The sequence below is a fragment of the Poecilia reticulata genome, chromosome 19 (assembly GCF_904066995.2).
Source record: "Poecilia reticulata chromosome 19, P_reticulata-male-v2, whole genome shotgun sequence".
In the NCBI taxonomy this organism is placed as follows: domain Eukaryota; kingdom Metazoa; phylum Chordata; class Actinopteri; order Cyprinodontiformes; family Poeciliidae; genus Poecilia; species Poecilia reticulata.
In genome coordinates this window covers 24,781,035-24,793,900 of record NC_088848.1, presented here as the reverse complement: position 1 = coordinate 24,793,900, position 12,866 = coordinate 24,781,035, and the positions used below count along the sequence as shown (strand labels likewise).

Sequence of the window (12,866 nt, the reverse complement as noted above, 5' to 3'; positions counted from 1 at the left end):
CTTTGATACACATAACTCTGGTGATCATCCAATGACAAGAATGTGATGGTGAGAGAACTTTGATGAAATTTTGTGCATACGCTGATTTAAGATTTCAGTTGTTTTATTTGAAAGATTCTTATGTATAGCTATGGCTCACCAGCAGAAACATAAATAGCATAGATGTTCTGAATGCTTATGTGATAAAAGTTTAATGTGGAGTGTTGTGAAACCTGGTTGGAACTGATTGAGACACACAGAAAACGGATCATAGAAGCCCAGAGGCAGCAAGTAATCTTGAATCATGATTTAATGTTGATTGAAACTTATATAATCTTTATTGTAATGAAACTTATATAATCTGTATTGTGATAGAAACCCAGAAGAAACAAGTAACTCAGTATCATGATTTGAAGTGATTAAAAATTGTGTAATCCTCATTTTAATAATGTGCCACTAATCAATGTAATGAATTATGTGAACCTGATTTAAAGAAGTAAATGTGAGAAATCATAAATGAAGGATCTTATTCAAGGTAGATGAGATGTCTTAATACTGTGTCATAATGTAAGAGGTTGCGTGAGAAGAAGAGATGAGAGAATGGAAAAACCGGGGAGAGAGATTGTGAAATAAGCGAAAACACCAGGTGTTGAAAGAGGAAGTTAGCCAAAGTGGCTGATGAAATGCTCCAACGAGAGATTGTGTAAGCGCAACCAGGATGCAGAAGTAGATGGTTGTGTAAGTCACAGAGGCGCACACGGCTGGAATACCGAGAGTATAAAAGGTAGAGGCAGGAGAACCACGGGGTTCTTTGTTCCAGCAGCGTTCGAGGCAAGACCACAAGAAGATGCAGGATCAAGATTGGGGCGATACTTTGAAACCATGTGAAGGTGAAGACTTCACGCTGCTCTAGAAAGGAACAAGATCCAATAATTCACAACCCGGGGTTCTGATTCGACATCTGCCTAACTCTCAACCCAAGAAACATCTCAACGATGCTGCAGTGGACATGGGGGATAGACAAAGATCACCTATGGATAAAGAACTGAGCTCATGAAGAACATTGTTGAGAAAAGTCGAGCTCATCCCACTTCCCCATGCTGGAGATTTTAGTTTAATAGTAATAATAAATAAAATTACCTTAAAATTAATTACACAGGTGACATCAAGACCCAACAGTAGAGTCAGACGGTAATAATCTGGTTATAATGAATCTGGTTGTGTGTGTTGTTATTGTGTCCTGCAAACTTTGCTTTAATTCTACTTTTTTCTATTTAATCATAAAAAATCATAGTCAGGCAGAAAGAGAGTCATGAAACAGGAAGAGCTTGTTTCCTGAAGAAAAGAGGAAGTTTCTATCTTGCATCAGTATAAAAATAGTTCAGACCATTCCTTATTTTAAAGCATTAAAGGTTTTTAAAGAATAAAATCTAAACATTTTGAGTAATTGGATAAAACCCAGAGTAAAATACTTAAAATAATGACTTATAATTATGCCAATAATTAATATTGGTTTAACCAGTGGTTGATGTTGGTTTGATTATAAGAATATTTACACTTACTCTTACACTTGTGGAAATACTTAAAGGTGAAACAAGAAACTGTAACATGATATCAGATAATTAGAATAATGGATATTCTTGGTTTCTTTTCAGAAATGTCTGTAATAACTCACATTATGATTATAATAAGAGTAACTAATAAGTTATGGTTATTATAACATTATAAATGAATGTTAAATCAGAGAAACTAAAAGGTTATAAATGTGATTTTGACATTGAACTTGAAATGGTGTAAAATGTTGTAACTGTAATTAAAGGTCACTGATGTTGTGTTGGAGGTAGATGGTAGGTGAAAGGTGAAAGGTCAGGGGGAAAGAGGAACTGATAGGAGAGCGGAGATGACCAAGGCCTTATTGCTAAACTTCAACTTTCCTAAGAAAAGGTTGAGCAGGCAACAGACGTAAGAGGACTATTGAGCAACTCGGGGACATTAGAACAGACATCAGGTCATCGGGTCTCCAAGGTGATGGATATGATTGGTTTGATATCATCTGTCCAAGCAGTCAGCCAATGAGAGGCACAGCAACAAAGCTAGCCAATGCAAACGCACCAAAAGGTGGATAAACCCTTTATAAGGTGGGTGCAACAGAGAAATCTTTGGTTGGATCCTTCAGGCAGCTTCGAGCCAAGACGGAGATGGACAAAGAACTCTGCAGCTGAAGAAGAGCCGGGGCCACAGAGCCGAAGACTGTTCTGCACATGGGGACCAACCCGTTAGCCCCGCAACATGTGGCTTCAAATCGCACTTCTCTCAACAGCTGGGTTCAGACCCCAAAGACAAAGACCAAGGCAAAGATGAAGATAAAGACAAAGATAAAGACAAAGGCAAAGAGGAAGAACTGGTGTGTTCCTTCCGTGGGACCAGGAAGATCGTGAGACGAGGAGAAGGGAGCTACAGAGCTGCAAGACAAGAAGCTGAGGACCGCTACGCGCATGAGGAAGTCACCCTGAGGCCCGAGACCTGCCGCTCTAAGTCAGTACTCTTCCTGTACTGGGAACCTCCTGCTGCTGCAACACCTTCTTCATCATCAGGCCAGTTCTGGGGTTCAAAATGCCAAACTCTGTCCGTCTCTCTCAAAGTTTCCCTTTTTTAGTTCTCAGTGTCAGCATTAGGGAAAGATAGGCTAGATTATTGATTTTACTTATTTGATTATTTCTGCTACTGAATTAAGCTGTACTGACCCTTGCAAAATTGCCTTACTAATAAAATAATTAGCATTTAAGAAAATCTAAAAGATGTTGTGGACATTCAATTAATGAGTCGCCTTAAAGTTCTTTGATGGTTGTGAAATAGCTATGAAGTTTGATTCAGGGAGGAAAAAGTAGAAATGTTTTATAGGTTGCTTTTAGCCAAAACTAAAACAACACCCTTGGGACTCGCCCGAGTCACTAAAACCAACCTGGTTCAGTAACAAGTGCACGTTGTAAAAAAGAGAAAGAGCGACCGTTAACAGGTGACCTCTGTGAAGCTAGCTGGTTGCAGGCTGCTCAATCTGGCTAATTCACAGGGTGAAGAAGGTGGGACATCTGGAAGGAGGTCGTTAGAAACCAGGCTAGTCTTTCTCGATGCCAGCTTAAACAGAGTTTACTTCAGTTCTGAACAGGGTAAAATCCCATCAGATTTAGAAAACTCAAATTACCCGTTAGATGGAGAGCTGGCTGCACATCTCCCTCCTCTGAGGGGGGGGAAGTAGAGAGAGAGAGAAGGGGGTGGGGGGGGTGTTGCGCAATAACAACATTCACCAGTTCAACTTTGGATTTATTCTGAAAGAGGACTCTGCTATGGCAAGATGAGTCCCTGACCATGGAATTTAAAGTTTTCTGCTGCTAAGATCAACTCAGCATCTGGGAAAGAGTGAAACTGCATCCCAAAGCCTCTCTTAAGGTTTAGTGACACAGTATAAGGACTAGAAGGGAAGTGTGTTTTCTAAAATTCTTTTATATTTTGATCTTCTGATTTTGATTGAAGTAGCTGTATGTCATTTTCCCCTGCTAAAGCTTGCTAATAAAATATTAAAGTCTACTTGGTGTTGTGGACGGGGCCGCAAAGTGGCGCAGTTGGTAGAGCTGTTGCCTTGCAGCAAGAAGGTTCTGGGTTCCATTTCCGGCCCCGGTCTTTCTGCATGGAGTTTGCATGTTCTCCCTGTGCATGTGTGGGTTTTCTCCGGATACTCCGGCTTCCTCCCACAGTCCAAAAACATGACTGTCAGGTTGATTGGTCTGTCTAAATTGCCCCTAGGTGTGAGTGTGTGTGTGCATGATTGTTTGTCCTGTGTGTCTCTGTGTTGCCCTGCAACAGACTGGCGACCTGTCCAGGCTGACCCCGCCGTCCAGGGTGACCCTGCCTCTCGCCAGGAACGTTAGCTGGAGATGGGCACCAGCAACCCTCCTGACCCCACTGAGGGACAAGGGTGAAAGAAAATGGATGGATGATGTTGTGGACAGTTAAATTAATTAAGTCGTAGGGATAACAATTCTTCTGGTTAACATAAAATCAATGTTCATGATCCTAGTGAAATGGGGGTTTCAGACGTTTCTTTAGTTATGATAAATAATGACCTTGGGACTCGTGCCGAGTCTCTAAAATTATCTAGACTGTAACAAGTGCACGTTATTGATAGAGAAAGAGCTACCATTAACTGGGGTGGTTTCTGGAGTCGGGCTACCACGGGCTATTTGGATGTCCGATCCATTAACTGTGAAAGGTCATAATCTCAGGATCTGAAGGTAGATAAAAGTCTAGACGCATCTTTCTCGCTTCCAGCTTAAACAGAATGCCCCCTATAAACTCATCGGTGGTAATACTCAGGAGGTAGAGGCTTCACGGACTCGTTAGACGAAGAGCTGGTCAGTAGTCAGTCAGTAGGAGTCTGAGAGGAGGTAGGGGTGTGGCTGACTATTGCGTAATAACAGGAGTGAAATTTAATATCTGAGAGAAATCATGATGAACTGTGACTTCAATTCCCCACATTATCTGAGTCACCTTCGTACCCTGTCTCCAAAACAAGCATACATGTAGGTCAGAGTTTGTGTGAGGGAAACTGAAATGTTAGACTGTTTTGAAGATGAAGCAGATCATGTACTTTGTACTGTGGCTAAATAAAAAAGGAGAGTGTTAAACCCTTGTGTCCTTCAAATGTACTTTCATGTTGAAGGGTTTGAGTTCACAGTGTGGCCCAGTTCTTCTTCATCTGTTTGATTGGCCAGAAGTTTCTTCAGGTGCATAATGCAGAAATATGGTCAGACAGAAATGTTGATATATCTCTTCAACTATTCCCTTTCCACTATCTGGTTTTTGTAACTGTATGAGGAGCATTTATCAGACGCAATGATGAACTATGTACATTTATACAATTCTTCTCTAAATAGCTCCTATAAAAATAAGACTGGTGAATGGTTAAAAAATCCTGGATAAAAACTGTAACGTTATTGTTCACAGAGGAGGAGGATGTCTGCAGAAAAGCGGGGCACTCTCTATGACTGTTTTGTAAAAGCAAAACAGGATGCACACGGGTACATACTACCCTGCATGACTACCCAAAGAGTATAGGGTGACGTATACAAAAGCAGGAGGGGTGTCCTCCAGTTGGTCTGCACCGTTGCGTGAAAGGTGCAGACCAACTTACCTTTCACGCAAAAACAGTTCACAACCACATTGCTGTGCATCAACTGTCTGGCTTCAGACAAAATGTGTCGGGGCTTTTACGTTCACTTTGACTGAGCATACGCTTCATGAAGGGTTTAAAGCGAGCATTGGGACCAGGCCTTGACTGACCTGAGTAAGAAGAGCAGCCACATCTTTTGGGTCCGCCAAAGTATCATGTCCTCCAGAAAACAGGGCAGTGGGAACCTTCATATTCTGGACACGAAACTCAGGAGGAGTTGACTGCAGAGGGGGAAAAGTGGAGGTTATTGCAAAAACAAATGTGACATTTATAGCATTAAGCACAACTTCTGTGATCATACTAAACATAGAAATGTGAGCAGACAATAGAATGAAGTGGGTGTAATTTCCATGTATTACCTTGGCCTTCCTGAGGCAGAGTGACTGAGCTGAATGGCATTATGCCCTTTTTCTGTTGGTTCTTTTAAGTATCTGCACGGCATGTTGAATGTGGAGAAGTTCCTTGACCTCACTGGTGGGGATTCTGCAGGAGTTTGTGTGGCCACCTGGCTGCAGGAGTCACCACTTTCAAGCTTGGCTTGCATTGGTGGACATGTTGGCAGGGATGGATTGGTGTCAGTGGGGTTTGGGATCCTGCATTTCTCCCTGTGCCATTCTGGCCTAGGACTGCTGCTCCTACACACTTAATCATGTTGTGTTGCTGATCTCTGCCTGCCTGGGGCTACTGTGACCTCTGGGAGACAAGGCTACATGCCTTTTGTGCTCGGTGTTGTGGAGTTGGCACCCTTTTCTCACCATTCTAACACCTGCACACTTCCAAGTGTCAAATTGGCACACACATCTATTCTACATTAAATCTTGCTCTTCATTAACTCTACAAAAGGCATTATTGCACTGCAAGACCACAGAATCAGTGACGCAGCTGCCAAAGGTCCGGCCCTATTGTACTTCCTGTTTGAAGAGTTTCAGACAGGTTTCAGTTCATCATAGCACTGAAACAGCACCTGTGAAAGTTAAAAATGATATTCTCTTGGCTTCAGATAATGACTGTATGAGAGTCAGTTGGTGGAAATGTGTACATAATTTAATTACATTTAGGCACACACTGTTAAGGAAAACTGGCTAATACAACTTTTTAAAAAAGTTTTTTTTGTTGACCTTTGTTGTTTTGGGGTAGTTTCTCTTTAGATTATTTAGCTGCTGTGTCTTGATTTTTGAAGCTTCATTAAGTTTCACAGTCAGCATTTCATCAGTCACATCCAGGTTGTCAAGTAGTGTCTTGATCTGGAATTTGATATCATTTTGCAGTTCTGTACCCACCAATCTTAAAAACGTCCTGGACTTTGAACACCTGGATTCTCTGGGACTTTGGTAGAACCCTGGTGCTATCAGGACTGTGTTTGACCATGTTTATACCAGGAGTCTGTAAGTCCTTATGTTGCTTGGAATAGGATGTTTCCTGGTCTTTATGGTTCCAGTTTCAGACTCACCTGGTTGTAATGCCTCATGTTTCCTTCTGGTCCAAAGTCAAATGCCATCAGCTTCCCTCCATGGACTGCCTGTAATCAGCAGAGAAACATTGTAAAAGAAGTTTTCAGAGAAGTTGTGTTTAAATAAAATTATTGATGTACTGTAGTTCCGGTTCACACAATGGAGAAACCAAGTTCACTGTTGTTTTCATGTCTGTGAATTTTAAAGGTGATTTATGGAGAAGGTTAAGTGTAGTTATATTGTTCAGGTACCTGCGCCCAGTGGATCATGTTCTGGACAGAGGTCCCAGCAGGACAGTGAGTTGTGTAGACTGGAGTCCGAGTCTGGAACACATCACAAAGTCTTCATCAGTAAGACTTTCTGAAGTCACCGCTTTTAAGCTTGGCTTAAAAACTGGTGGACATGCTGGCAGGAAAGTCTTGCTGATGTCAGCCAGACATCAGAAAGTTTTATAACTATGATTACCTATGATACTAGCTATGATTACATAGTTAGATTAGCTACCCAGATAGCACAGAATGATTGAAACAACATTGAAAGTGGTCGGTCACATGTATGTTGAATCAACGTTAGGGTTTCAACCATAACTGACATTATATCAATGTTGATGCATGCATGCATATTTGTTGGTTTTACATTGAATCAATGTTGATTCAACACTCATTTGACTGTGGATCCACATGCATATTTGTGTTGATTCTACATTGAATCAGTTAGGAATCAATGTTGATTCAACCTTCATTTGAATGTGGATCTACATGCAGATTTGGGTTGATTTTATATTGAATGAAAGCTAAGGATTTATGTACATTTTTACGTCTGATAGGTCTGCATCATAACATACCACTAAAAGTTTCTTCACTGGTGTTAAACACACTATATTACAATAAGAAGGGTTCGGTGAATGCGCATATGCAACTGGGGGTTTCGGTACCTCAAAAAAGGTTAAGAACCACTGTAGTAGAGTCTTGTAGATATTTTTGTGTCAACACATTATGCACGGTCAGTAATAATATTTACAGACAAGAAAATGTACATAAAGGAATCACAACCCACTGTTCTCAACATGTAGTGCTTAATTTGAAACATGATTAACCCCCACCTAGTAATAAAATGTTCTGACCCAGAGCTCAAGGAAGGGGGGGAGGGAAGAAGGGATGAGAGGAGGTAAACAGGGGAAGGCTGGGAGGAGCAGGTGGGTGGGGGGAGGTTTGGGAAGGAATAGGGGGAGATGAGAAGGTGATGAGGGGTGCAACAAACTGCCCAGATTGCACACAATGGTAAATCAACGTTGAATTATAGTCAGAATCGTTGATATTTGGTTGAGGTTGACAAATGACGTGGATCAACCATCAAACAATCATCCAACTCTAGCCAAGTAACCAATGTTGAAACTGTGTCATTGAATCAATGTTGTGGTTGAAATCTAATGAATGAAATGACGATGTCTGATCAATGTTGAATCAATGTCAGCTGTTTTGCCACACACTTTCCCCTCCTCTCCTCCTCATCAGAGCTCTAGGTGAGAGCATTTTATTAGTCAGTGGGGGTTATCACATTTAAAATTAACCACTATAAAGGATACTGGGTGATGATTCATTTCTGTACATTTTCTTACTTGTTCATAAAAATTCCTACTGACTGTTTGTGTGTGATATATTGACACACAAACATCTACAACATACTACAAGGAGTGGAGCGGTCCACCCCCACCATTTACATGAGTGGGATGGCCCAAACACACAGCTGCTTTGCTATTGGCTTGTTGGTAAAAGATGTTAGTTCAATGTTGAATTGCCATCATGTGCAATCTGGGTACAGAACGGAATCACAACTCAATATTGTGAACACATAGTGCTTAAGTTAAATGTGATTAACCCTCACCTAAAATGGGTTGTGCTGTGGTGGCACAGTGGTTAAGCACAACCCACATATGGAGGCCCCAGTCCTCGACGCAGCTGTTGCAGGTTTGAATCCTGGCCTTGGTGACCTTTGCTGCATGTCTACCCCCTTCTCTCATTACCCCCTTTCTTGTCAATTAACTATCAAATAAAGGCCACTAGAGCCAACAAAATAAAATGTGAAAATGAAAAGCCCTCACCTAAAATTAAAGTTGTTTCACCCAGAGCCCAAGGAGGAGCGGAGGAGAGTGGAAAGGGGGGGATATTGAGGGGGAGATGGGGCCAGGTGAGGGGTGGGGTTAAATGGTTGTGTGTGTGTTTTTGGCGGGTGGAGAGAGAGGGGTGTGAAAAACAACTTACATTTAGGCCTGTCCCGATAAACGATAAATCAATTAATCGCACGATAAATTAAACCTATCAACCTCATTTTAATTATCGTCGTTATCGTCTCTTCCTGCCTTTTATTCTTTCTGTTGATGACACTGAATGAAAAAAGGCTCAGCTCCAATGCTCTCCACTGACCCTCCCTTCCTCATTTCCTCGGTGTAATGTCCAGGTCGCACTACACGAGTTGTCGACCGACTGTCGGCCCATTTTCAAACCCTGAGAGACACATTAGCCGACAGAAATCCTAAGTATAACGGTTCGATCGGGTTTGTCGTGCCGTGTGGTGTCCAGCCACATGGGCACAAAATAATGTCTACAAGTCCAGTTAACTAATTTTAAAATCAGGCATTAATCAATACTTTACTAGAATCTACCTGTGATGCATGTGGCTAGATTCAGCGTAAAGTCCTGACTGAATGAACGATCTAAGATTGTCATAAGGAGAAAATAGGAGCAAAAAATCGTGTAGTATGAACTATTGCATTAGGTAGTCGGATGTGCCCATCTTGTCCATTTAAATCTAGTGATCACTGAAGGGCAATATAGTATACAGACTTTGTAATCTGCACTCTTTTGGTTGAATGCAGTATTTATTTCCACTTTGGCTTTAAGTTGTTTAGTTTTTATTCAAGTATGTTTTTTGTTAATGGAGACTGAGAATCCATTTTATTTTTGTTTTTGGTTGTTTTGTTTATTTAGTTTATCAGTTCCAGTGTTATGTGTTCGTTTGAAAATAAAGTGTATCTATCTATGGCAGGAAATTGCATGTATTATTAGTCATTTCCATTAAATCGGTGTCAAAAGGTCTTGAAACAATATTATCGTTTATCGCAATAATTCTTTAGACAATTAATCGTCCAGCAAAATTTGTTATTGTGACAGGTCTAGTTACATTGATTGAACATTTAGATTACTAGTTCTTCCCCAAACCTTGTCCTTAAGGCAAACTGACCTGCGTGTTTTTAGTTCAGCAAAACCCTGTTAATCAGATGTCAATTAAAATCATGTGTGCTGAATTAGGGAAATGCCTAAAACTTGCAAGGCAGTAACTGGAGGACCAGTGCTGAAAAACACTGGATTCGATGTTGGCATTTCAATCAATGGATATCGACAATAAATCAACATTGATTCAATGACAAATTTTAAACGTTAGTTAATTGGCTAGAATTGAATGGTTGTTTGATGGTTGATCCAGCTTCTGTTGTTGACCTTAACCTAAATTCAACCTTTGTGATCATAATTCAACATTGAACATTTTGCAAACAAGCCAACAGTGAAGTGGCTGTGTGGATGGGCCATCCCACTCATGTAAATAGCAGGGGTGGACCGCTCCACTCCTTGTAGTAAGTTGTAGATGTTTTTGTGTCAATATATCACACACAAACAGTCGGTGAGAATTTTTATGAACAAGTAAGAAAATGTACAGAAAGGAATCAGCACCGACTATCCTCTACAGTGCTTAATTTAAAACGTGATAACCCCGATCAGTAATAAAATGCTCTGACCCAGAGCTCTGATGAGGAGGAGAGGAGGGGAAGGGGTGCGGCAAAACAGCTGACATTGATTCAACATTGATCAGATGTTGATCAGACATCCGCATTTCAGTCATTAGATTTCAACTACAAAACAACATTAATTCAATGACACAGTTTCAACGTTAGTTAATTGGCTGGAGGTGGATGGTTGTTTGATGGTTGATCCACCGTCATTTGTCGACTTCAACCAAAAATCAACGATTCTAACTATAATTTAATGTTGATTTAACGCTGTGTGCTATCTGGGTAGTTACCCAACTATGATAATCTAGATTACCAGTTTGTAGTAATCTATCTGATCATACTGCTGATATCACACGAAATAAAACCAAATTCATTCAATAAAATGTATCTTCTGACAGATGAACATGTTTTCCACAGTAAAGATTTCCTAATGTAAATCTGTCACCAACAAGAACAACTGTTCATGTAGATATCATGAAGATTGAGCTTCAATCTTCATGTAGATAAAATACAACAAAGTTCTGTTATTCAGGCTATTCAGAGTCAGAGGTACAGACCATGTTAAGGTTTTTCTCGTCAAAACCGCAGAGGATGAAGAAGAGATTTCCACACAACTCGCTCAGCAATGTCTTTGCACACACGTGTTCAGCCAACCATTTAATGTACTGGCTCTGTGGCAGGAAGTCCCGCCTCCCAAACAAGTCCTGCAGGGTGCATCAATGAGCATGTCATCAATAGGACACAAGAAAATGCAGGTCTACTAATAATTCAAAGTGAATTAGAATTTTTGAATAGATTATAAATTATATAATGAATATTTTAATGTAAGAACAAACCCATCATGTTGTTGGTCCTTTTTAAAAAAGCTACAATTTGCGGAATATCTCTGAGAAATTCACTGCTCCTCCCCACCGGGAAAATAATATTTTGGATGATCTATTCATTTGCACCGTTTAATCATCGTTTTTATTTCCACCAACAACTGAACCTTGTCAGTTTTTGTCACCTGTCCTGTGCTTCCTAAACAGGTGCTATTACCAGGAACTAATTCTTACCCAGATCAAAAAATCTGGTAGGGCAGACAGTTTGGTCATGGGGCTGTCAGTAAATGCCACAGTCGCAACAGGAGCCAGTCCAAAGAACAGGCGAATCTTACTGGCAAGCTCTGGCAGAGTGGAGAACGCTATGAATGCTGTAAAATAACACAGAAGTTAGCTTGTACAGGAAGTTAGTGTTTTACAGCAGACGAGAAAGAAGTTGAAGACTTGATCGGGTACCAATGGTCGTTCCCTGGGAGTGTCCAATGTAGAAGATCTGTTCCTGACCAGTAGCCTTCAGAATGTGGTTGATAACTGCTGGAAGATCTTTCAGAGCCATTTCGTCATAGCTGTTGACATACAGAATAGTGGAAGATATGTCTTAGAACTATCTGATTCACTTTATTTGAAAGATGGAGAGTCAGAACCAGAAAAAAACATCATGACTCAGAAAACACTTAATTTAGAAAAAACAGTTGAAGTTAGTCACATTGGTCAGAATCAGCTATTTCAGGCCAAAGTGATCCAAAAATATTTTTTTCAGAAACCTGTTCTCCAAAGTGACCTCATCTAGAATAATCTGTTTGAGAACCATGTTCCAGAAGTATTTGTTGCAGACCGGTGTGATGCGGAGTCACCTGATGTAAAACTTGACTCTAATACTCTGCAGGTTTGATATTATAACAGGATCTAGCTGTAAGAAATAATTTTAACTGATCCAGAGACGTCTGATCAAGAACCATCTGCATAGAAGTTAATTCAGCATTTTTCTGCAGTGTAAATGACTAGATCAGTGTTTCTCCACCTTGGTCCTCACCGTCCCCCTGCTCTGCATGTTTTAGATGTGCCTCTATTCCAGAACAGCTGATTCAAATGATTGCATGACCATCAAGTACTGCAGAAGCCTGTTAATCACCCAGAGATACAATTCAGATGTGTGGCAGAAGGGAAACACCTAAAACATGCAGGACAGGGGGGCAGTGAGGACCAGGGTTGAGAAACACTGGTCTAGATGTTTCTGGGACTGCTTTCTAAATGTTTGAAATCTAAGTATATTCTGAAAACAGATCTCTGGACATATATGAGCTTCAACTTCACACCTGAACCTCCAGAAGTCCTCTAGATCTGGGCTCAGAGTTTGATGTTTCCTGGACCAGGTGTTCCCTCTGCTGTTCCCAATCCACACATCATAGCCGGCATCTGCCAGTACGTAACCCAGACTGGAGTTCGGAAGGTTGGTGATCCAATTGCTGCCAGCAGCCAGAAGTCCATGCTGAAGGAAGACTGCTGACCTTGGACCTACAGGATTGAAACCAGGATCAGTAGAAAGCCAGGGAAGGAAGAACATCCTATGGCCTGTCAATGTGTAAAGAGATACTTTAAAT

General features: G+C 40.9%; 1 protein-coding gene across 4 annotated transcripts in view; it reads right to left on the bottom strand.

Annotated features, from left to right (window-relative positions):
• lipf (lipase, gastric) overlaps positions 1–12,866 on the bottom strand; it is a 56,803-nt gene that overhangs the window by 4,173 nt on the left and 39,764 nt on the right. For 3 of the 4 annotated variants that reach the window (XM_008438085.3, XM_081600393.1, XM_008438086.3), the window contains 7 exons: positions 12,582–12,780; positions 11,722–11,831; positions 11,500–11,636; positions 11,002–11,148; positions 6,909–6,980; positions 6,657–6,725; positions 5,317–5,427 (listed from right to left, as the gene is read on the bottom strand). In XM_008438085.3, coding sequence (XP_008436307.1) covers positions 5,317–5,427; positions 6,657–6,725; positions 6,909–6,980; positions 11,002–11,148; positions 11,500–11,636; positions 11,722–11,831; positions 12,582–12,780 — 845 coding nt within the window. The remainder of the gene's footprint in view (positions 1–5,316; positions 5,428–6,656; positions 6,726–6,908; positions 6,981–11,001; positions 11,149–11,499; positions 11,637–11,721; positions 11,832–12,581; positions 12,781–12,866) is intronic. The other variant, XM_008438087.3, reaches the window with a different exon arrangement.